The 25,067-nt window shown below is 40.7% G+C and overlaps 3 protein-coding genes across 7 annotated transcripts in view; 1 reads left to right on the forward strand and 2 right to left on the reverse strand.

The window, feature by feature from the left end:
* lrrc7 (leucine rich repeat containing 7) overlaps window positions 1–11,957 on the reverse strand; it is a 104,552-nt gene extending 92,595 nt beyond the window's left edge. The window contains exons 1-2 of the mRNA XM_054788566.1: window positions 11,307–11,957; window positions 41–319 (exon numbers count right to left, since the gene is read on the reverse strand). The gene's annotated coding sequence lies outside the window, so the exon portion shown is untranslated. The remainder of the gene's footprint in view (window positions 1–40; window positions 320–11,306) is intronic.
* Window positions 11,958–13,165: 1,208 nt separating this feature from the next.
* nasp (nuclear autoantigenic sperm protein (histone-binding)) lies at window positions 13,166–20,165 on the reverse strand. 4 transcript variants are annotated; one of them, XR_008572728.1, is made up of 15 exons: window positions 19,957–20,164; window positions 19,554–19,598; window positions 19,362–19,475; window positions 19,140–19,220; window positions 18,772–18,878; window positions 17,967–18,025; window positions 17,835–17,905; window positions 16,889–16,962; window positions 15,708–15,896; window positions 15,416–15,588; window positions 15,285–15,353; window positions 15,126–15,200; window positions 14,589–14,714; window positions 14,111–14,205; window positions 13,166–13,193 (listed from the first exon to the last, which is right to left on the reverse strand). XR_008572728.1 is itself a non-coding variant. In XM_054790335.1 (14 exons), the coding sequence occupies exons 1-14, from the start codon at window positions 19,992–19,994 to the stop codon at window positions 14,167–14,169; spliced, it is 1,257 nt and encodes a 418-aa protein (XP_054646310.1). In that variant the 5' UTR covers window positions 19,995–20,164; the 3' UTR covers window positions 13,391–14,166. The 4 variants fall into 4 exon arrangements, 3 of the variants coding, with proteins under 3 accessions (XP_054646311.1, XP_054646310.1, XP_054646309.1); XM_054790335.1 differs by lacking the exon at window positions 13,166–13,193 and having other exon boundaries at window positions 13,391–14,205; window positions 17,835–17,902; XM_054790334.1 differs by lacking the exon at window positions 13,166–13,193 and having other exon boundaries at window positions 13,391–14,205.
* A 103-nt stretch (window positions 20,166–20,268) lies between these two features.
* The window catches only part of LOC129189056 (glypican-5-like), a 52,547-nt gene continuing 47,748 nt past the window's right edge, over window positions 20,269–25,067 (forward strand). Inside the window, exons 1-2 of one of the 2 annotated variants that reach the window (XM_054790332.1) lie at window positions 20,269–20,364; window positions 22,983–23,087. In XM_054790332.1, the coding sequence (XP_054646307.1) occupies window positions 20,346–20,364; window positions 22,983–23,087 (124 nt within the window). In that variant the 5' untranslated portion in view covers window positions 20,269–20,345. Of the gene's footprint in view, window positions 20,365–22,731; window positions 23,088–25,067 lie in introns of those variants that run through there. The other variant, XM_054790331.1, reaches the window with a different exon arrangement.

Here is a 25,067-nt window from a genome sequence, read left to right on the forward strand (position 1 = left end):
GAACCTGAAGAAAACAAAAGCTCCCCTCATTATTGCCTACCTGTGCCGTGGGCCAATTAGATGCTGGTGTAGGCGACGTGGTCCTGCTGTCACCCTGGAGATCAATGATGGGTGGAGTCTATATCTCCAGGTGGCAGTCTTTGGTTGGTCAGATTCATCTCTCCCTCCTTATGACTCCACCCGGGCCAGGCCTTATGGGTACCAAGCTCTTGTGAACATGGTGAATGTTGAGTTCTTCTTCTCTGGTTCTTTTGAGTTTCCTATAGGCAGCAGTCTTCTTGCTGATTCTTCCTGCTGACGTCATATATGTAAATATGTCCTGTGTGAAAAGAACAACACACAGTTCAGGCTCAGAATATCTAACCACAAATCAGAGAATAATTTCGATTCGCGTCCATTTGACTGAAGAAGACGTAGTCAAAATTCTACCAGGTTTATTATTCTGCTTTCATGCTTATGTAACAGTGGCCAACCCGCGCATTCCAGCCCTGCACACAGCCCGGGTTTGATCCTGCGACCACAAACCCCCACCGAATGAGAGTCAAGCGCACTAGGCAGTCGGCAAAAATCCCAGGCGTTCAACCCACTGACCAGCATGGGTTGAGCTTTACTTAACATACTATTACACTACCTGGCATCCGTTACACTTATATTCTACATAAGTATTTACTGTAGGTTGTAATGTTGTACTTGATATGTAACAAAAAACATTTTGAATGGGTGATAAGGGTTATTAATATTTATTTTTAATGAGTTGACCTTCAAAAGCCATGCGGCCAAGCCTCCAGGTACACAAAACACATAATTAAAAATAATAATAATAATACATGAAAAAAATGATGCTTGCAAACTGCATATATGGCTTTTTAAAACTACTTTCACCTCTGACTGTTTATGAACTCCTCTGTCTCTGTTTTGTGGCCTTCGTCTAATCCACCCGACCAAACATTGTGGCAGTGATGGGTGAATTAATGAAAGAGTTAAAGTGGAACACAACTCCCTGAGGTGTGCCATTCTGGGACGGTCGCACAGTGAAAAGACCCAGCATACACACACACACACACACACACACACACACACACACACACACACACACACACGCTCACACAAAAGAATATACATAAAAACACATACACAAATGAATGGCTTGCATGCTGAAAGAGCCACTTGTGTTCTTTATGTGCATAACTGGGGTGGAGAAGGGCGGGGGGGAACGCGATCTATACATCCCATCATGAGCATGCATCTAGAGCTGAGAGTAGAAGGGACACGAGGAGAGGGGCAAATGGAGGAGGACACAGAGGATAAGGGAGGAGGAAGAGCAAGGGTAACATTGCCATGTGATGAGTTGGTGCCCAGGGGAATGGAATCCACAATGGCGCTCCACTCTAGTTGTGGTCCCAAGAGAAAAAGGATTACCTCATCATAGATTACCAAATCATAGAATAATGTCTATTGAATATTTTACTGCACAAAAGGAGTACAGAGGAGTTGCAACAGTTTTAGAAGGTTTTGCTGTTTCTTTTTTCAAGCTGTCAGGGTGTGAATGGAAGTGTGATCGTTTGTCTCACTAGGACGCTATGAAATTTTCCCAAATTCGGTTTTATTGTTTTCCAAATTCAGTGTTTTCCATTTTACTTTTTTAAATTCCTTTTTTTTTTTTTACGTTTACATTTATTTTCCCAGCATAGAGTGTGTACTTGTGTAACAGTAAATAGAATGTCCGTTAATTAAATGCGAAAGTCCTTACATTTATTGATGCAATACACCATCGGTCAATTTTGCCCAGTATTTCAGAAATGGATGTAGCTTGGCTAACTTTTCTAATGGGATGTCAGCCTTTGCGTACATTTCTACAGAATCCTCAACAAACTGTAATGACCTTGTTCCCATAATATTTTGACTTTATTCTCATCACATTTTTCAGAACTTTTTCCGCAACTTAATTTCCCAAAAATTACAACTCTATTTGTTATTTTGTTTCTTTCTCATAATATGACTTTAAAAAAACATCTTGTTTCGTTAATATTTAAAATGCTATGCTACGAAAATTACGTAATTTTTTCCTCATAATATTACATTATTCTCTTAAATAATTTTTCCGTGATCTCTTTCAAGATTACAGCCTTTTTTCTCTTAATATTTTGACTTCCATCCATCCATTGTCTGTGCCGCTTGTCCTCATTAGGATCGTGGGGCTATGCAGGAGCCTATCCCAGCTGATTTTGGGGCGAGAGGCGGGGTACACCCCAGACTGGTTGCCAGCCAATCGCAGGGCACATATGCGACAATCATTCACACACACATTCATACCTACGGGCAATTTAGAGTTGCCAATTAACCGAACATGCATATTTTTAGAATGTGGGAGGAAGCCAGAGTACCCAGAGCAAACCCACGCACGCACGGGGAGAACATGCAAACTCATATTTTGACCTTCCTCAAGAAAATTAAAAAAAGATTTTGTGCCGCGGGCGGCAATTTTTGCACCCCTGCCACCCTCAGGATATCGAAAATGGATGGACGGAGTAGTGTACGCTGACACCACATAGTGCCTCCAAACGGAACAGCATGAGCATACAGAGTGTGAACATTCCTATGCCAGGACGAGGACGAAAGCATTAGGTTAAAATGCAGCAGAATTTTTGACACATGCAGAATGTGAAGACAGATTACCAGATTTTTTTCATTTTCCCGCTCATGACAATGTCGCGCATTACATCACGCAAGATAGTGATACAAATCTGATAATTGTGCAACAAAGGGAATGTAGGGGGAAATGGTGAAAGAAAGAATCAAATCTTGAAGCAATGTGAAGAAAAAAAGAAGAGTGTGTCTTGCAGAGGCCCAGGGGGTATCCTGTGTTCCCAGAATGCTTTGCTCTAACCTACTTTGGTATTTCTGTTTCTGTCTTTGTCTCTGCACTGCCCTGAGTGGGCTAGCTTCTTCATACACATCATACTGGATTGAGTTTGGTGTCTTTCTGGAGTTTCATTTAACCAGTTGTGTATTTTGCTATATACAGCGCAACAAAATGTCTTGGCTCCTGAATGCATCATTATTAAAAAAGAGAAACACACCATCGTATGGATACTTGCCATATGAGAGGGAAAGCTAGAGGGCAGAATGAATTGGAAACCACATTGTATGTGTCTAATGCATATTTGTGTGTGTTTGTACATACATATTTGTGTGGGGTTATGCATGAGGCTGAGTGGGCAGCCTGACAATCAGCTCAGCAACACTCTGTTACCATGGATACTAATTAGCACAGTGGGGAGAGGAGTGAGAAGGAGAGATGCGATGCAGGATAAGGCTTGTGAATTGTCATCATCAAAATGAAAAGATAACGTGTCCACACATGAACAGTACCGGATAGGAGCTGCGCGCTCAAATGATTGGCGTACAACCCCGGTTAGCGTGTTTTTTTCGGTTAATGTTGAAAATTGATGGCATGTGCAAACACTCTCAGGTAGTTTAAGCTCAATGATTAGTGTTACACAACTACAAATTGTATTTTTTACAAATAAATATATATATATATTTATAGGTATATGTAAATGAGGCAATGAATTGATGGAGAAGGAATTACCAAATAAGGAACAAATGTCTTTTGGTTATATCACTACTAGAACAAGGACTTTTCAGGTGTGCACAGGAGGGCACTTTTAACTGTTCATTATAAGTTGCACAGACGGATTTTTCATTATTACTGCTACCTCTTAATTTTATTTTCCATCATTTATTCTTTTTTGTTAGTACATTTTTTAGCACGTTTCACCTGCATGCGTATTGGATCTATATTTTAGCAAGTTACTGGAACTGTGAATTTCTCTTCGAGAATAATAAAGAATCGATCAGTTATATATTGAGAAACGCAGGACTGTATCAATCATCCTGCCTGTCCAAACACAATAATGCTTAGAATCTGTTAAATATTGTAGCCAAAATGCGTATACGTCTCTGACAGCGTCTGAGCATGATTAACAGAGTCGCCCCTCCCTACACGCAGAACACGCGCTGTGCGTAGGACTCCACAATCCGTGGTGGAGACCCATTTTACGCAAACGCTCAAAGGCTGTGCATTGCTGCCGTGAAGCATAGCGAACCAAATCGGCCCAAGGCGGGAGAGGGGGAAAAAGAGACGAGTAATCAGAGATTTCACTCGTTCCCACAACGATTGACAGCAGGCAACAGAATAAGAGAATGAAATGACAGAATTCACCAACTCCACTGTCAGTCCCTGGTGGTGTAATGGTACAGTTGCTGCCTTTAAAGAAGGATCTCAGCCCCGAACTTTTTTTTTTTTAATTCTGTTAATTTGTCATTGTAAAACAAATTTATTGAATTTGTTTCCCATTTATCATAGAGGACATCACACATTATGTGAAAATGATCAACAACTTGTAAAGGTCTGAAGAGTCAATCAGAGGGTGTTTTGCTTGTGTGTGTGTGTGTGTGTGTGTGTGTGTGTGTGTTGGTGTGTGTCTAGGGCATCCTGTGTGTGGGTGGACAGTGATCAGAGCCGTCATGTGGAACAGAACATATCTGCATATTCATACTCGACTAATCATCCATCCATTCATTTTCTATGCCGCTTGTCCTTGCTAGGGTCGCTGGAGCCTATCCCAGCTGACTTTGGGCGAGAGGCACGGTACACCCTGGACTGGTCAGCGGCCAATCGCAGGGCATGCTCGAGTAATCAACTCATGCAAAAAGCACGCGTGTGAACATTTACAATAGGATATTAACACAGTTGAAAGACAACAGCGATGAACACTCCGGCGAGCATGAAGGAAAACGACGGGAAGAGGAAAGTTGCAGCGGACTACAACAAATAGAAAAGGAATGGGTAGCATGGAGGAGAAAGTGTGTGGGATGAATCGCTCTCTTTCTAGTGCTATGGAAACCTACAAGCCACAAGAGGAGACAAGGCGAGATCATTTAAGTAATCATTTAATCTAATCATTAAAACAATCTCCACGAATGACATTTGCGGTACCTCAAACTTACTGTCACTGAACTATATCTTCCACACGCATTGAACACATTTTGTACTTTTTCACAACACACTTGCGTCGCTCACCAGAGTCTCTGCACCGTTTTTGCATGAGTCAGACTCTCGATCGGTGTGATCAATCAGATCGAGTGTCCCAGAGCTGTTTTTTGCTGGCAGGCAATTTGCTTGTGAACAATGCAATCAACCTATAATAATGAACTTCATGTTTAACTGGGGGAGAAAGTTCTCCAAGGAGAATGTTTCCAAGGCTAAAGGGGAGACCATCCGTCCGTCAACTAAGCTGGAATTTAAGCTCGAGCCTATCCCAGCTGATTGTGGGACAACGGCAGACTACACCCTGGACTTTTTAGTGAAGGCCAAATAATATGCCATCTACTGTTAAACCAGGATCTGCCAGCAGTCCCGTTTCTTTTAGTGATGGGAATTTTGGCTCTTTTTCCCCTAAAAAGAGCCAGTTCTTTCAGCTCCCAAGTGGCTGCTCAATTTTTTTTGTTGCTTGAATTGATTACCAAAATACCTGTAAAATGAATCCCTGCAGTTAATTGGTTCCAGACCCAACCGTGATGAGTGAATTTCCGCAAAGTAGGATTTCTTATTTATAAGTCAAATATTTTCATAGTTAGAGCATAGAAAACCCGTTTACAAGCTTCTAAATACTGTTTTTAACATTATTAGAGCCCTCTAGTCACCTTTACACTTATATTACCCAATATAGTAGAATAAGAGTAAATAGATAAAGAGTAAAGACTGTTCCAAAACCACTACACTTTTCCCTCATACCGTTCCTGCAGTATCAGAGGAAATGGAGGTCCAGCACGGCCACTACGTGGAAACACTTTGACACATTATTATGTTGTTCCTCGCAGTCGGAACTGGACTTTGATGTGTTGAAACCACAGGCGTGTGCTGTGTTGCCAAAAGCGGGGCATAGATAGCACCTGCATTCGTTGTCTCGTTAGCACTAAGTGGTGTCTGTACAGCCATGATGGCTATTTTGTGGGGCTAGCATGTTAAAAAGCCCAATTACTAATTTTATTAGCAATTACCTATTTTTTGGGTCCCCTGGCAGTCAAGGGACATTGAAATTGTCCTGACTTTTCCCCTTTATACGGCACCACTGGCCAATAGCATCCAGGTAACAGTTTCTGCTAGTCTTCAGTGGCATTCGGAAACACAAAGTGCCTCAGCGATTCTTTCCTGCTGCTCATTTTCCTCACCTTTCCAGCTTGCTTGAGTTTGTAACCGCTCCCTCTCCCTTTGGCTTAGTGTCGACACACACGGTACTACACATTTTGACCAATCATTCTTGGCTTTAAAGAAAAAAAAGGAAGGATAAAACGACACCTCGTTCACTTCAAAAGAGCTGGCTCAGAGAACCATGTCGTTCGCGACCTACACATCAGTAATTTCTTCGTCTGACTGAAACAGCTGACATTTTCACTACTGTAAGTCATTATAACCAACAAACCACAAATAAACAGCACAAAACAAAAAAATGTGACCTGATCATGAAATGGAAATAACACTCTGGGTATCATAAAAAAATCTATCACCCCCATGGCAGAGAAAATGGGGGGTGTTGGCGGGGAATCACCTACCAATGCGTATTTCTCAGAAAAAAAGGGCAATAGTGCATACTTTAAACACCTTTTACTGATTCATCATTAAAGTTTCAATATTTAATTCGCGAAGCTCTCAGGTTTCCTACATTTTAAACATGGTTGCCTTATCCTCAATACAAAGACAGAACTGCTATCAGTTAAAATAAGCCCCCCATAGCAGTGCTGTGTCTGTAAGATGTTTAACAACGTCTAATAAGCAGAAGGAGACTCAAACCTAAAGCGAAAGTTATGAAGTATTTTTTTTTTTTAAACGCAGAAACGGTTGCTGGCGACAGGACTTTCACTGTTATTTTTAACGACTGAGCTTAACTGAGCCATTCTGCCATTTTACTCAAGCTGCACTATCGTTGGCATGACGGCCAGCACTTCCTCCTCACGCTCCTCGTCCCCAGGGAGCCTTGCCAACCAGGGCAAATTGGCTCCACTCCCCTGGTTCTCCCCGCTCACAGCCGATGCCACCGGTGGCATCTATCATTCATCAGCTCGCAGAGGGAGCGAATTGTATGAATTAATTGACTTTTCTTTTGACTTGTCTCTATTACGTGCATGAATGTACTGTCGAGCGAGTGTCATTTCTATTAAGAAAGTCCCCCTCAACTGTCCTTCCGAGATCCCCCCATAACCCCTGGACATGTTATTGATCATATTAAGAATTTACTGCAAAGTCTTCAGCCGCGGGGACATTTCTGATTCAATCTTAATCAGTGAATGTGATAAGAAAATGAAAATCTCAAATCGTGTTTTGTTTTTCCTCATCTGTCTTTTTCAGTCCATTCCTTGTGTTTGCACCCTTTTCACATCCTTGCTTATTGCTCACCATTTCATAATCCAAGAGTGATGCAACCATACAGTAACTGTACACAGACACACACTCAGCTGCCTTCAGATCCAGGGTACTTATACTATATTATATAAATCAGATCTTTTCGTTACTTTCAGTTCATTCCTACACAACACGCTCATTTGTGAACTCAAAACGCCTCACGCAATAAACACCATCATAAATGTAGCAGCAGTGCAAAACAACAAATTACATGACCTGTCAGTCATTCCTGTCGTTGCAAAGGACAGCTCACCTGGGAGTTTAATCAAATTTATTCTGTCCGCATGATTTGAAGCGTTCAACCTAGAATTCGCGGGTTGCGGTCAGAAGTTTACAAACATCTTCAGTGACTTTTAAAAACAAAAATTGCGTGCACAACTTTGAATTTATTTGGAATTTTATCTAGATTACACAAATTTGTACTTACAGGCTCAAATATGTACATTTGTTCACCTAAATCCTAGAATAACCAGTGTTGAAGGTTCCAATGTTTTATAACTTGTCTCGGCCAAGCCGTATTAACTAGTGGTCATCAGTGGTATGCAGTAAGGGCCAGCAAGGCTTTCTCTGCTGGCCCAACCATTACCAGAAGCACTGACCTACATTTCAAACTTAAATAGTCATATTTGTTCCATTAAATGATATGAATTTCTTCCCAACAGTCTATTATCTAGTAGCGCATTTCTTGGCTGCAGTGCTTCCAGTAGTGTATGCCAGATTTTTCTGTCAGCCTCGACGTGTTGCCATAGCAATGTACTTTACCCAGGGCCTTCAGAATCAAGAGTGCTGGCCCATGTCATATACACACTATTAGCAATGGGGCTGGGTATTTTTTTTGTAGTCAATCAGACTTCTGATTCACCTCTCAGGGTCAGCTTGCAAACCCCCAGTTCTGATTGGCTGATCAGAGCAAAGAGGCAGACACCCAGTACTGATGAGTTGATCAGAGCAAAACTGTTCAACAAGATAAGTCACGCCCTCGAAGGCTGAGGACTGAAGAGGACTGCCTCGGATGTTGTTCTAGTGTAGATGTTTGGAATCGTCTGAACCTTTAATCAGTAATTAACCATTCTATTTATGCTCCGCACATTTGGCTGAGCGCCAACTTTACAAGCACCGGTGTACTGCTAATCACCAGTGGAAATCAGTCGCTGATTCGAAGTTACTAGCAATACTGTAACTGAAATTTGAAGCTGGCCACGTTAACAAGACAGATGTCTTCTGGAGGAAAGTAACTGACGAGAACAATATTTGGAGGCTTTGAAACCCAAGAATGCTGCAGCGACTGTCAAGCACGGTGGTGGAAGCAATGCTCTGGGGCTGTATTGCACAAAGTGGATGAAATAATGGAGGAGGACTTCTTCCAAAAATTCTTAAATTTCACCTCAAATTAACAGACGGCTGAAACCTGGGCTCAGTTGGATGATCCAAAATACACATCAAAAGTGCTTTTGGAATAGATAAAGCAGGCTAACATTGAGCTTCGGGAACCGCCTTCCCAAAGCCCCGACCTAAAACCTGTTGAACATTTGTGGACTCTGCTTAAAAGCCAGGACCATTCCAGGAAACCAACCAATTTAAATGAATTTTACCAATCCATTTAACCCAATATTAATGGGGCTGTATGTACATGCTTGAGCCTGTATGCATTACCCTGTGTACACTGGAAAAAATACTAAATAAATTCAAACCTGTTCACACAATTATCGTTTTTTCTTGTTTTTTTTTTCAAATCATTAAAAATGTTGTATACTCATTCCACCCTGGAAAAAGAATGACTCAAATCATGAAGGGGCCTAAATTAATAGGACCTTCATAGCCATGATTAGTGTATGCGAACACGTGATTGTGCTTATATTTACATTCGTTCAGTGTAAAAAAAAGTGTTTGCCCTTTCCTGATTTTTATTTTTTGCATGTTTGCCACGCTTAAATGCTTCAGATCATCAAACAAATTAGTCAATGACAACAAAACTGAACACAAAATGCATTTTTCAACTGAAACTCTATTATTAAGGGAGGAAAACAAATCCAAACCTACAAGACCCTGTGTGAAAAAGTGATCGTCGCTGAATTACAACAATTCTGCACGGATGACTCATTGCTAGTTATTGCAAACTTGATTGCAGATGTTGCTGCTAAGGGTGCCCCAACCAGCTGTTAGATTTATGGGGCACACAGGGCCATGTAGGTTTGGATTTTTTTTCTCCCTTAATAATAAAAATGTTCTTTTAAAAACTGCATTTTGTGTTGTCATTGATTTAATATTTAAATTTGTTTGATGATCTGCAACACTTAAGTGTGACAAACGTGCAAAACAAAAATAAAAAATCAGGGAGGGGACAAGCAACTTTTGACACCGATGTATAGGTCTAGCATTAAGTAACCTATGCTCTACAACAAGGGTTTCCAAAGTGTGGCACGGTGAGCCTCCCATCAGTGAACATAATGGTTGGGGTCCCCCCTACTACCCCAAAATTTGCGGCGTTTTTCTCTCACCATAGGCACTAAAAACCCTCTCATTTAGCCATCCACCTGTTCCTCCCCTGAAGTCTTCCAGTGCCTCAAAAGGGGAAGCCCGCCACTGTTTTACAAAAAAACACTCGGACTGTTTTTATGCTTTTGCTGCCCATGTTACACCACGCAATTACATAACTTTATTAATATTTGCTGAACAGACAGTAAAATCTGTAGTTTTAGGCTGCTTGATGCACACAAATGATCATTTTAAAGTTTAGATTCGAGTCTTGCACTGCTACTTTTACAGTACATGGAAAAATGGTTTTCCTGTGCCAACTACTGTATCATTGGAATACACCGGAAAATATTTTACTCGTATTTTATGTGCACATTTGCTGCATGATACTGCAAATTGTGACTCCTGTTTCCATCTCTTTGCTATGCCACTGCCCTGCATACTGTTTACTGAAGCAGAAAAGAAGCCCGGATACTGTATCTGCAGTAGACAGAGCTGTGAAGATGTGTTGTTTCCTCCTACGCTGGCAGACAGTACCTCTACAGGAATTAAGACACACAGCTATGAGACTGAAAAGCTGCAAAATATCTGATTAAGTCTCCAATAATGCAGCTCTCTGCTCCGTGTTGCCTCAAACTAACACTAACACACCTGATACAAAACAGTCCAGTGTCCTCAGATGGTAATGAAAAGGACTCCCACTGGGGAAAGCATTAAAGCAGAAAGTCCCTGATGGTGCAAAACTGAGCGCTAAGGGCACGGAGGAAGCAGCTGTCGTCTTACCCGAGGTCACTTGCAGTTTTAGGGAAGCCTGGTAGAATGCATGCTGTGCACTTGCACTTCAAATCCGCATAACAAGTGCAAAGCATTACAGCGCTTGTGTTTACAAAATGTGACGGACCAACGGAGTCTTGTTCGAGAGTTTGGCAGTGGAGCACCTCATGTTATGTTATGTCTTATATTGGACAAGGCACCAGAAAAGCACAAGAAGTTTAGAGCACGTAATGGAAACATGTCATGGATGTCCAGGGAAAGATAAAGGCACCATGAGCGTTAACTCCATGATGGCGAAAAAACATTATGTAATTCATACTCCTCCTCCTGTAGATAGTTGAAAAGTCTGCATCCAGTATGACTCACATATTGTTACATTTAGTTTGTGTGTTTCCTAGATTTCCTTTTAGCCTTTACATGAATGATACTGTACACAAGGTTTCAACAGCCACACAGAACCCGTCTCTCACTCCTACGCATGCAGAACATTGCAGAACTGTCAAAGCCCGCATCCCATAATTCATAACATGAACAATGGAATGATAAAAGCAATCCAATGTAAACAGACAAAAGTATTGCAGAGCTTTCTCACCAACAAATTGTCCTTCTTCCTCTCTTTTCTCCTCAACCGGCTCTTTCCAGTCTTATGTTCATCTTTTCCTACAAGGACCGGAAATCACGGGAATACTTTAGACCACAGGCATCCTTGTCCTTCTTCCTCTATCCCTCGCTCTCCTCCTTTCCAGATTTCGCCCCAGTCTCCGGAGGGAAGCAGGAGCATCAGTGGTACACTGCTGCGCGCTCCGCTGCAGGAGGCTGCACGTCAATCACATGGGTAACCTTGGAAACCACCGGGCCCGCCTCCAGCCTGTCCTGATTGGCTGACCAAAAGGGGGACCAGAAGTCACAAGTCCAAACGGATCCACAGATGCATTCTGAAAGCTGTGATGGGATCATGTGTGCGTCCCAAACAAACAGTTGTCAATTGCAGTACTTGTGAATTCTCGGTCTCTCGCTTTCTCCTCCGACTTCAGAGCCTTTAATTTGATAGTTGCCTAGCAACAAACAGGCATGTGCACATATACTTCACCAGGCAGGGGAGATGTGGGAGAGGAAGGAGTTCAAGTCCTTAACTCTCTTTCTCTCTGTAGAGGTGTGTTGAATATTTTAGTTCTCTGCAGCAGCTTGTTACTTCAGAGAGCACATCCTTATCTGTACTGTAATAGCATCAATTGCCTCTTGATAGTACGATAATACACCAATGCCGTATTACACATCTACTCTATTACATTGATGTTGACCAACTGGGGCAGTACGGACAGACAATTCGCAGGAAAAACCATTTTTCCTAAGCGGTTAAAGAAACAACCCCACTGCAAGTAGTGTTGAAGTGACACCTGCCAGCACTGATGATTCTGAAGGCCCTGGCCAGATGAGATTGACATGACACAGAAGCTGAAGTCTGACTTTTTTTTTTTTGGGGGGGGGGGGGGGGGGGGGGGGGGGGGGGGAAGCTAACAGTCACAAGATGTGCCACGAAATGAAGATAGACTGTTGGGAATAAATAAATAGATCAAAAAAAGTAGAATTCAAGTTGTAAATGTAGGTCTGTGTTTGATAAGTGTTTAGGCCAGCAGAGAAGGCTTTGCTGGCCCTGACGGCACACCACTGATGATTCTGAAATAAAGTGACTACAGAAAGACGAGTTAAAAGTATGTAGTGATATACTGTATATAGTAGTAAAATGACAATGCTGCACTGCACCAAAAGGAAAATATATATTGGCATAGCCTCAGAGCATGATTTGAACTTTGGACTGGTAAGTCGAAATTTACAAAATGAAATCATGACCCGTCTGCCCAAAAGTAAAATCTTCAAAATTTAGACTAGATTAAATTTTTTTGCCACTATATGAAATATGCCAATTTCGCTGTATTTTACGAACAAAGATGAGTGACAAGACACTACTGTGTGTGTTTTAACAGCTCCAAATTAAATGAAAATTTAAATCAAGCTAAAACATACCACACACCTGACAATATTTTTAACCTAGCACGAGTCTCTAATAGTACTACGTTATGTGTAGATGTACTTTGAGATTTCCGATCATACTTAAAATTAATCAAATTATACTTCCACAGTAATTCAATTTTACACAATACGCATAATTCGGTAATTAATTTAAGACAAAAAAATAACCCGAGGACCCAGTTGGGAGCCAAAAGAACAGTCTCTCTAAAAAAAAAAAAAAAAAAAGCCGAAATTTCCATCACCAATAGGAACCAGAACAGCTACATTAGTTAAGGTCAGTTGTGCACAAGGTGTTTTTCACCAGTAGAGTGCATCAATGTGCATTCTTCCCCCAACCAAGTGCCAATCATTCAATACCTGATCAAACTAAGATGGGCAAGAGCAGGCGGTGGTCTGTAGTTAACCCAGGGGTGTCCAAAGTGCAGCCCGGGGGCACATCAGGCATATTCTAAAAATGTAATTTAACAGCAAAAAAAAAAAAAAAAAAAAAATATCAGTAATAGTCAAATTAAGAGAAAAAAAAAGGTTGTAATCAAACTACAAAATGCTGGCATCTCATAAGACTGCAATACAAGGTGGGGGGGGGGAGGGGGGAGTCATATTTACACATTTTGTAGTCTGCTAAAATAGACATTACGTCATGAGAAACCAAACTTTTTTGGAAAATTACATTGTGATAGTAATTTTTTGGGAATAAAGTCATGAAAACATTTACAAGAAGTTGAAACAGGAAAATTACACACAAAAAAAAGTGAAACTTTACAAGTACTAACAATTTTAAGAATAAACTCTTAACGGGGTGATTTTAGGAGTAAAGAGTTGAAAAATATATATATAAAAACAACTTACAAGTTCTGTTGGAACATTTGGTGGGGAAATGTTATGAGAATTCAGTCAATCATGGGAATAAAGTAATAGAAGTCTATGAAGGTTAAGAAAAAAAAATTTAAAATTAAAAGCAAAAATGGGGGGGGTGTGGGTTAGTTTACAACACTACGCTTTTTCCAAGTATAACAAACCGGAGATGCAGTTTTCCTGAAATGGAAAACTTTGCTTATTTAGAAAATATCAAAGTAGTCCTTGCATCCTTTTTTCAGTATGTACTGTAGCCCTTTGTGGAAAGGTTTGGACACCCCTGCCTTAACTCAACAGCACAGAAATCCATTACTTGGTTACAGTATGTTAACCAACTTGCTGGCAATTTTGTGTTTTGCACTAAATCTACGGAATCTACCCAGTTAATAACGTGCATTGACAGAATTGAATTCCAATAGTTAAAAAAAACAAAATGTGCATCTGCAAATTCATTTACTGCAAGTATACAAAACTGGACAGACAAATTTATGAAAAATGGATCTTATTTACAACAAAGACTTTGAATGGTGGCTGGGAGGACATGCTGTGGTCTTTCAAGAAGCGCATCACGCTGAAGACTGCACAGAGGTTGACTGGACAGCAGCCTAAAAAAAAAAAAAAAAAAAAGGAAAAAAAAAAAAGGAAAGATGAGTAAAAGTTAAGACTAACATGTCGACATTCCATCTCAGCATCATTTCGAAAGGCATTTTCATATTGAAATTTGCTCTTACTATTACACCCCCCCCCCAAAAAAAAACACTTGTAATTTGTAGCCTGTACCTCCCCCCCCAAAAAGTTTGTTCATGTGGCCAAACGTAATCCTCTTCAGTGATCGGGCATTTATTTAACTAACGCAGTTCAAGAGCTGAATGAAATTGAAGCTCAACCTAATTCGACCCAAGTGGTGCCAATGTCTGAGGAACTAACCACAGTAGAGTAGCATTGCTACCTTCGACATATTGCAGTACAATACAAGCCTAACACTCGCCTCCTGTGACTTTTCCTTCTCAACTCCGTTGCTGGCACTAGAGTCCCCACTGCCATTAACTGTGTCTTCCTGTTTTGCCTGCTTAGCATCAGCATCCTTTACTGGGCTCTCCTCCTCTGGTTTCCTCTGTGTAGAAATATAGAAGGGGAATGAAGACAACCTCAAATGTAAGCCATGTTGACTTGGGAGGAGAAAATCCAAATATGGACAAGACCACTAATTAATGCATCATGCATACAGCTCACACAAAGACAAGCTGTACAACTAGGTAGGCATTCACACTACATCTGTCCAAAACAAGCTACAGAACAGGAATGGCGGGGGAAAAATAAAAAAAAAAAAAAAATATATATATATATATATATATATATAGGCAACCCAATGGCTCAAAATGTGTCTTTTTGAACACATCAACCTCACTAAAATGCAAGTTAGGTGTAGAAGCAGGGTCTCATTCTGCTAATAGGCAGCAACTGCCATCCCTACCACCACAACCATTTGTCTGCCAAAAAAGATGCTAAGGATTGAAAGCCTCACCTTTTTCCTGACCAGGTGAGAGATGTCCGAGGCCACTTTGGAAGACGATGCGCTGTCAGTTGATTTGACTTGGATCTTGGGGGGACAGATCCCCACGTAAGATTATATTACTATACCAATTTGAAGTCTCATTTTCATAATTGATGCTTTGATTCTTACCTGGGCGGGGGCAGCAAAGGCTGATGGGCCACCGTTTTCACCAAAACATGCCGATGACGAAGCACCGCCCTTTCAGAAATGTAGCAGCATTAGCAACATTTCACAAACTATATTGTCCATTGTGAACCTACAAGAGTCTGTTGAATGGCCTGGGAGGCAGCACTAGCTGTCCTCTGGCTTTCTTTGGCATCTTCCACTTTTTCCTTTATGTCAGGCAGAAGCTGCTTCAGTTCTTCCATCTCAGTCTTCTCCTCTGCAGCACTTTCTGTGCCCTCTGCAGCATTGATGACCTCTTGCAACATGCCTACACACACATAAAAAAAAACAACAAAAAAACACACACAATTTAGGCACAAGACAAGGTCATCCAGCTGTGTTACTTATTTTAACGTGTTAAAACAGAAGTCACAGAACGTGTCTCACCTAGGCGGGTCTCGATGACTTTTATGGAGCTGTTGTAGTGCTGGATGGCCTGGCTGTACTGATCCATGTAACAAAGTGTTGTGGCAACATGGTAATGGGTCTCTGCCAGCAGACGACTGTGAGGAGGAAGGTGCTTGAGCTGCAGCGCTAAACATTCCTGGAAATCATCTAGTGCCTGAGGATAGTTGCCTTTAGGAGGAAGCGCAAGAGTCAGAAGGGTGAACACAAATGTGGGGTATGAAGGAAAGCGCAAGTCCATGCAGCCACCATCTGAAAATTCTTTGCCATGTCCGTGTTATTCCTCACAGGAGGAACTGGGCTTTGATGTGCTGAAACAACGGGCATGAGACGTGTTGCCAAAAGTGGGCAACTTAGAAGGAAAACTACACTTCAGGAATTTTGCCCATCATCCACAGTCCTTATGTGAAACATGACCACATGTTCTAAAAAAAAAGGGGGAGGGAGCAAACAATGCACGTAACCGACACACCCATTTCGACTATAAAAAAATGGGGGGGGGGGGGGAGTTTTATTTACATAACTGAGCTGTTTTCCTGGCATAGTGATGCAGTACCTCATGTCACTACAATGCAATCGGACACCAATCTGTACCGACTAGGAAACGAGCATGTAAACAACTATGAATAGACAAATTATATGTAAAAAGTATTAGCCCACATTCCATGTTTTGTTTATACACAGCTAGATGGACAGTTGGGATACATTTTTTTTTTTTTAAAGCATCATCAATTCTTCGTTTGACATGTACTCTTGGAGCAATGTCCTCGCCATACACACAAAGCCTATCGATACAACACGTTATTTGTCGGCATGGCTCAAGCTCCACATTTACACAAAGTCATGGCGTGAGAATATATTAATGGTTCTGTGACATGATTCGCCACCATAGATTGCATTAAGAAATAAGTCATTTCTGGTCATTTTAACCACATGTTTTACACAATTCCATCATGTTCTATTATATTCTTAATGAACAGAAAAGTTTCTTCAAATAGATATTCCAAAATAACATTTTATAGCTGCAATTATAGTGAAATTTGCCCAACGTCGTACCATCAGAATCTCATACCGGCCCATCCCCTAATAGTACACTGTTCTGAAATCTCAAAACATTCCAATTCAAGCATCCTACCCAGAGTATGAAATGTAACCAAACATACCAGATTCTGCACTGACTTCTCCAAGTTTTAAGAAGGCCTGGGCTGCCATCAGCTGGTCTTCTTTGCCTTCCTTTCTGAAGGAATAAAGAACCAAGTTAGACTACAGGTCTTTACATATCAAAGTCATTAAATAAGTTGTCTTGAGGATGTTGTCATACTATGAGAACATTTTTTTTTTAAGCATAAAATTGAACTAAATACATTTTTAAGTCCTAATATTAGAAAAAAATGACAAATTGGGGGGGGAAAATAGTTACAAAACAGTTAATATATGGGAATAAAGACAATGTTACAAAATACGAGGTTTCAATTTGTAAAAATTTTAAAACACCAGCAAAAATAAAAAAAATGAGCAGCGAAAAATAAAGTTCACAGTAATACACTGTCTACTATGACAAAATGGAGATGCAGGCTGTTCTTTAAATATACCCAACATGTTACATCTATATGAGTTGTTTACAATGTTAAAAAGCCACTGCATTCTTTAATTTTACTGTATCACTACGATAAGATTGGTGACCCCACCGTAATAGGCCTACTAACAGTGACTGTGTTGTACATTTGTCGCGCTCACTAGGTTGTTTGCACCCGAGACGTTGGCGTCATAACTCCCTCCCTTACCATTCACGCTTCAGCCTATTTCCTTGTCCCATCGCTTCTATCCAATTCTAATCAAAAACGGCACTTTACACACAGTACAGCCTGTTTGTGAGCCAGCATGCTGTGGGTTGGACTAGTTTTATTCCAAAATGTCAGTTAATCATTGCATTAGACCGTGATCTTGCCGTTTCCTGGTCAACCTATTCCAATCAACCCAAAGGAGGGAGAGTGTCACGTTTCAGCACAAAGTCACAGGCCAGAACGTGCCAAAATTCAGGTGTTAGGTAAGCCCAAGTGCGAACCAACAGGCCTTGTGTGCATCTGCCCTTAATTCAAGTGTTCTCACCTCTTGTAGATGACCTTTGCCACTTCCAGCATTTCCCAAGCCAATTGCAGATTTCCAACCTCATCCTCCTCCTGAAAGAATTTATTTTAAAAGATTTATTTTTTTCCTCCCCCCTCTCAACAGGGGGCTTACCTTGTCACCATTTTTCTCTCCAGCCTCGTCATCTTCATCGTCGTCGTCTTCGTCATCATCTGAGAGGAAATCATTTGTTGTGACAAGCAGTTTGCACATAAGCACCAAAAATACACATTTTCTAAAGGGGGGGATTTCCTTTACACCAATAAAACGTGAAGTGTACAGACAAAAATCAAAACACCCCATTTATAGTGCTGCACCCATCATGCATGTGTTTTATATTTAAGATCTGCCTGCCCTCAGATTCCTCTTCAGATATGGAGTTGCCATCATCTTGGTCCACCCCAGTCTTCTCACCATTCAGCTCTTCAGTACCTTCATTCTTTGGCACATTTCCTTTTACAGGAGACTCAGTGACGCTCTCCGTAGCACCATTCGCAGAACTTGGGCTTCTCTCAACTCCATTCACTTGCGCTTCCTCAAGCGGATTCAACATTTCTCCGGCCACATCGGAAGTGGAGGTCTTTCCGGGGTCATTGTCAACTTGTTTGGTTGGAGACTTTGCCCCGTCATGTTCCTGCTTCACCTCAGCGGTGCTTTTCTCACCCTCCGACTCCAGCTTTGTTTCTACTGCCTCAGGCTTCTCTGCCATGGCATCATACACCTGTTTTCGTAGCTCATCACGAGTGTTTTCTGCACCACAGTGGCAGGTGGGAAATCAGTTTTAGTTTGTCATTTGGCTCAGTTTCCTTACAATTAACTTAGACAGTCTACATTGTTTTTAAGCTAATGTAGACTATTAAATGACTTCTGTTATGGTCAGGCCAATCTCATTCAGCAACTCTAAATATGAAATTCTTACCATCAAGGTTCTTGGCACTCTCAATATTTGAGTTACTAGGTTGTTCCTCATCTTCAGACTCTTCTGGGACTCCCTCCAGGGCATTTCCAAGGACTGTGTTCTCCATCCTAAGAAAAGAAAACAAAAAAATAATCAATGTAACCTAGTAGCTAGAATATTTTGTGCCAACAACAGGACAAACAGTCCAATCAGTACTTCCTCAATCACTGCTGATCAGTCACCAATAAAAATATGTGCAGCAGCAGTAGTGTCCAAAGTGCAGCCTGGGGGCTATTTTCACCCTGCAGCTTTGTCTTTTATTTAAAAACAAACAAAAAATAATTTAAACATTTGTTGTGCCACAACAAGTGTTTTAAACACTTGCATACCTGGCAAGCTCCAGCAGGGACTTCCCACACAGGAAAAAGGCTTCGCCACACTCATCTGCAGTGTCCCCATACCTGGCAGCTCTGCAGATAGACATGTAATAACATTATACTGTACAAGCTGCTGGAGGCAATTCGACATTTTTGGTCAATTGAACAATGTCGCTCATGCTTGATTGGAAAAGTAACCTTAACGGTTGCGTTGACTGCTCCACGTAAACTTACAACATGCCGCATGCGTCCTGAAAGACACTGACTGCAGAGACGACGTCACCCATCACTAGATGTCGGTTTCCCGTGCCGATCAGTTTATTTGCCTCCTCCATGACGTCTACAGAACTGTTGGAAGGCATACATGCACGTTAAAACGATATGAACTGTTGATTCCCAGCGCGGAGGGCGCTGTGGTATAGTCACCTGTCCATCGCAGCTGCTGCCGACGAGCATGGCTTCTCATCCGCGCTGCAGTGAAACAAAAGCAACAAAAGTTGACTCAGAACTCACAAACACACCACATACACTCAACTTGCACAGAAAGCGTCCATTTGACAGTTAACGTACCCGCCCGTTAAGTCGTGGCACGGTAGCGTAGGTGTATTGTTGTTAGCTTGACAGCTTGCTAGTTCGTTAGCATGTGCGTGTTAATGAGCACCAAGTGCATAACAGATATTAAGTTGCCCCAGAAATTACACACATCTACCGACACCACTAAAACAAGCAATAACGGTAACATGAGACGGTCAACGTTAGCAAACATCAAGCGAGTGGCTAAGGGTCGTGTGCAGTTCGAACATTAAAGTGCCAAATTACAAGCTTTTACCTCTCAGAGCTTGACGCAACCGACGTTTCCTCTGGCATTTTATCGAGGCTTGGATGCAGGGCAGCGGCAGTCAAAAGTCCGTGTCGAGTTTGAGATTCAGCTTCAAGACCCGTGTGGAGGTCTTTGTTGGCGCGCTTAAATAGAGGAAAAACAGGCTTTCTATTTCCGCTCTGAACGCGGGAGATTGTCTTTAAAGGGGCCGCAGCACAGCTAGTAGTGGATTTCATAGGCTACGTTAAATACTCCGATACAGCAGGAGGCGGTATGCACATGTAAAGTCATGGTTACCCGCCAATAAACCAAAGAAGAAAAAAGAGCGCAGAAAAAAGAAAAAGAAAAAGACCGAAAGAAATTCAAGTAGTAGGAGCTAAAAGACTCGTGTCTGGTGTATGAGGAGACACAACTCATGTAAGATTGAATTTTGCCTGTACATGTATATATTGAATTGTGTTTTAGTTATTTAAAACAGTACCACATTTCTTGAAATATAATACATGGACTTTCACAAGAATGTTTGTTAGTATTCTGTCAATAGTGAGTCGTCATCTAAGAGAATATAGTCTGTTGTGCCAAGCAGCTAGCAAATACACGTAAAGGAGACGTGTGACCTGAAAGTACCGTTTAAATTGTCGTTTTGACACAAGTATACTTGTAGGTTTCACGTTTTCCAAAAAGTGTATGCCAAAAATGACCAGCAGGGGGTGCCAAAACTTAAAAAAAAAAAACATTCTTCCCCTCTTCACTTGGGGTAGGCGATACTGCAAATTTTAGTATCAATCTGATACCAAATAAATCCAGCGACATTAATGCCGATGCCAACGGAAGGCTTATACTTTTGTCAAGATCATTGAATGAGTTTGCCATTAATTTGTTCATCATGATTGTAATCAGAATAAAGCACAGGCAATAAGGGCTCCAGACTAATATTTATACCTGGAGCACAGTGACCCCTAACCTAAACTTTTAGGAGCACAAGCAGAATATATAGGAGCACACTCCGAAATCGACTTGCAAAGTAAACATTCACATTTCCTCTCATTTTCACTGCATTACTGATAAATACTATTAACTCAAATACCGCCCTCTTTTCACACACATCGGAAGCCTTCTTTTTTTTTTTCGGTGTTTGTCTCCTTTGTTCCTCTTGGCAAAGTACCTCATTTGCACGTTACTGTCAACTACCGGGCTGAAGTGTGGAACAGAAGTTTGTCAGCAACAAAAAATATTCTGTAGTAATTAAAAATAAAATCGGAAAATTAACTGGTAGGGTTGCCAACTTCTGCAAAAATAAATCAGGAACACTTTGGCAGGGCCAGCCAACCCGCTTGTTTTGGGGTATTTTGCCTTTAACTGTGTAATTTGATGCCTTTTTTAAAGTAATACTAATACATGGGACATTGTTGAATAATAATTTTTTTTGTTAAAAAGAACACCATTAACAGATATCAGATAATTAACAGACATAATAAAATAACGATTTAAATATCTTTCTCGTAGAAAGTTGTCCTGCTTAAACAGGACATTATAAAACAGTATAAATTGAGTGTGCAGGTTTATGAGAGTGTATCCAACTTCCAGCACCATTAAAGCTACTTTGACAAAAAGAAAGGAGAGGTGAGCTATTTGTGTTGTATGTGCCCAGCAACATTTCAATTGTACTTTATTTACTAAGCACATCTCCACTCAAACAGTGTGCTCATTGTCTTTATGCTATTGTGTGGTCATTTGTCATTAAATACAGGCATGATGTCTGAATGGAAGAGTAAAAAAAAATACTAAGATTTGAAGCAAATATTCTTTGGTGAGCTACTCAAAAGCAGAGCGGAGCGAGGAAAAGCAGAGGGCAAGGTTGTTAACACTTAAAAAAGTAAGTTAGCACGTACCCCATGAACGTGACAGACACTTGTAGCTTCCCTGTGGGACAAAAACGAGCTCCGAACGAGCCGCATTGCTTGTTTGTTTTAAAGACAAGATGTCACCATGGATAAAAAAAAAAACAAAATTTGGAGTCCGTGGACCAGGGGTTATGCACGTAAATCTAGCTAGCTAGCTGCCACCAAAGACACAGAAGAACGTGAGAGCCAGGCAAAATGTGTAAACAATGAGTTGGTCGAAAGCGATTGAAACGTGAGCGATCACACAAGCTGTCGTCAATTTACTGTACATTTTACAGACTGTGTTCCAATTCTCACTCTAATAAGGGACAAAGTGCGTCCCTTTTGAACAGGCGCACATGCACGAGTGGATGAGAAATTTAAGTCAAATTTTAGTCGCAAAATGCGACCATTTAGTCGCAGTCTGGAGCCCTGGCGATATATGTAACTTTTTTCAAACCAAAAAAACTATTTTGTCCAAAATTACATCAACACAACAAAATAAGACAATGTCAACAAATGTATTAAAAATATTCCAGTATTTGTTTTCATTACATACATACATTACATACAAAAAACAATATCAACAGCACAACAACAAAAAACATATATTTTTGAAAACTGACTGAGACTACCCCTGGTATCGACACCGCCACCTACTTATCACTTCTAGTGTGGTTGAATGAAATGCGAGGTCAAGATCAGCTGTTGCAGGGCAATCATGCGTTTTAAATGTAAACTGTAATTTTCTCATGATATAATGAAATGATTAATGGCAGCTTCACATATATTTTCACAAGGTTTCTTATTAATTCATGCTGGCTTTCAAAGGCGATGCACATGTCAATTATGCAATCAAGTCATGAGGAAGTTCAAGAGAGAGGCCAGTGAGAAAGAGCAAGAGCATAAGAGAGAGAGGAGTGGGGGCACTGAGTCTAGCGGGCTCCAGGCAGGCTCAGGCTTCACATGCAGTTTTGTCTCATCGTGTGCACAGTGGACCTTTTTCAGGAGTCATATTTACCATCCAGTTCTCAGCTTTCTCTTGTCGTCTTTCTTCTCCTTCTCACTGAGATGTTGCAATGTTCCGTGCTGTCTTGCAAAACGTGGATTTGTGTTGGGTGATTTTGTTATATTTTGTTTTTGCACCGGAAGCTGGCTGCAGATCAGCCTATGCAGACAGCTGTCATGAGGTGAAGACAGCATACATGATGCGCCAAATAGGCCAGGTGGAGCTGGTGCCAGACAGACCCCAAACAGGTCAGTGAGTCACTTTTTCATCATCGTTGGATGTCATACCCTGAAAAATTCACAAAAGACCCACACACAAAAAAAATCGATTAATACTACGATTCATGTCATCAAAATAACTACAAATAGAATGTAATACAACGGGCACATGCAATCAATGTAATAAACAGTAATTGGTTTGAACGTGACAGCTTTTTAACGGTTGATACAGTATGTTCTTCTGCATAATGAATATAATGCCATGCATAGTTAAGGCAATTTTAAACTAATCTTGCAAACTAATATTTAACACTCGCCTAATGTTTAGACCCCTAACTTTTGTAACACAAGGCCAAATTCCAAATTGAGGCTATCATCACTGTGCTGGTAGGCCAGCACCTCACAGCGAGAGGCTATTTCTGTTGAAAATGAACATAAATAGCCTGGGACATATAGACAGTATACACGTGGCTGTGAGGTGGTGTTCAAGCGGTTGCGATCCCAATTTGTAAGGGTCTTATTTGTGCATCCATTTCTTAATCAGCATATCACCCACCTCATTTTGCTCCGCAGATAGATTAATTTGTTTTTTAACTGTTGAATAGTGTAAGTTTGACTTAGAATGTTGTCCCTTCTTGCTGTAATCAGTCTTAAAATGCTCCAGCAGGAGATAGCGATCCAATTAAAAGTCTTAAATCAGATATTAGCAGGTATCTGACATAAAAGTACACTGTTAATTTTCCTGCCTTTCCTTGCCTGGCACTCACCGGTTGTGATAATTATAGTCACTGAATATGAAATGATGATCTGATCCTTTTTTTTCTGACTCAGTTTTTGTGTGTGGGTGGTAAATGTGTGTTTTTTTTATTTGTGTCCTGAGAAATGTGCCACATTAGCTCATATTTTTAAACCTTATTTAACAACAGAACATTACGTTATTTACAGTAATTGCTCTTTAATCGTGGTTAATTGGTTCCAGATCCAACCGTGATAAGTGAATTTCCGGGAAGCACGATTCCTTATTTATAAATGGAATATTTTTGTGGTGAGAGCATAAAAAAAGTAGTTTGCGGCCTTCTAAATGCAATTTTTAACATTATTAGAGTTCCCTACAAAAGAAATAACACCCCTATAGTGATCTTTACAGTCATCTTACCCATTATAGTAGACATAATAAGAGTAAATAAGCCATATAAGACATCAAGTTGAGTTCAAAGTTGAGTTTCAGCTTTTGCGTGAGTAAAGGCTGCAAAAATGCACAGTGGCCTAGTGGTTAGCATGTTGGCCTCACAGTCAGGAGATTGTGGATTTGTATGTCCACTGGAACATCTGTGTGGAGTTTGCATGTTTGCAACATTTGCTTAAATACAGTATGCATATGTTTTGACTAAAAATAGGTCGTATTCAACCACAAAACTTCATGATTTATCAATTAATATATTTTTGAAAAATCATGATAGAGTGAACCCTCGAAATTTGAAGCATGAAGTGGTGTAGGAAGACTACACTTACTGGTGTTTTGTTTTATTTTGTGCAAAGGTTGACGCTCCTTGTAACACAAACATGCGTTTAAAGAAACATTTATGATGTTTCCTGGGCTGCATGTAAGTGTGTACTGATTTGAAAGATAATTTACACGTCACTGTATATTTCATATACTACTATAATGATGAATAGATGTGTTATATTGATCTACTGTACCAAGTCAGTTGTGGTATGCGTGTATGAGGTGTGTTTAGAACCTGAGTTACAATGCCATCTACTGTACGCAGTTGTAAAGACAAGCTGCACAGACCGTCCCATTATAATGCGTTTATAAGTGAGGGTGAACAGGTAGCGCCAAATCTAAAAATATGGGAAAAAAAGAGCTCCAGACATGGTTGTGGCGGTCCAAATTTTCTTGTGGCGGGTCGCCACAGATAAATGAATGTATGTGAAACACTGCTGTTGGTTGTGATTGCTTCTTTTTCTGAAATATCTGAAATTTCACTTGAAGATGTTTATGCTCTT

This window comes from Dunckerocampus dactyliophorus, chromosome 10, assembly GCF_027744805.1.
Source record: "Dunckerocampus dactyliophorus isolate RoL2022-P2 chromosome 10, RoL_Ddac_1.1, whole genome shotgun sequence".
Classification (NCBI taxonomy): domain Eukaryota; kingdom Metazoa; phylum Chordata; class Actinopteri; order Syngnathiformes; family Syngnathidae; genus Dunckerocampus; species Dunckerocampus dactyliophorus.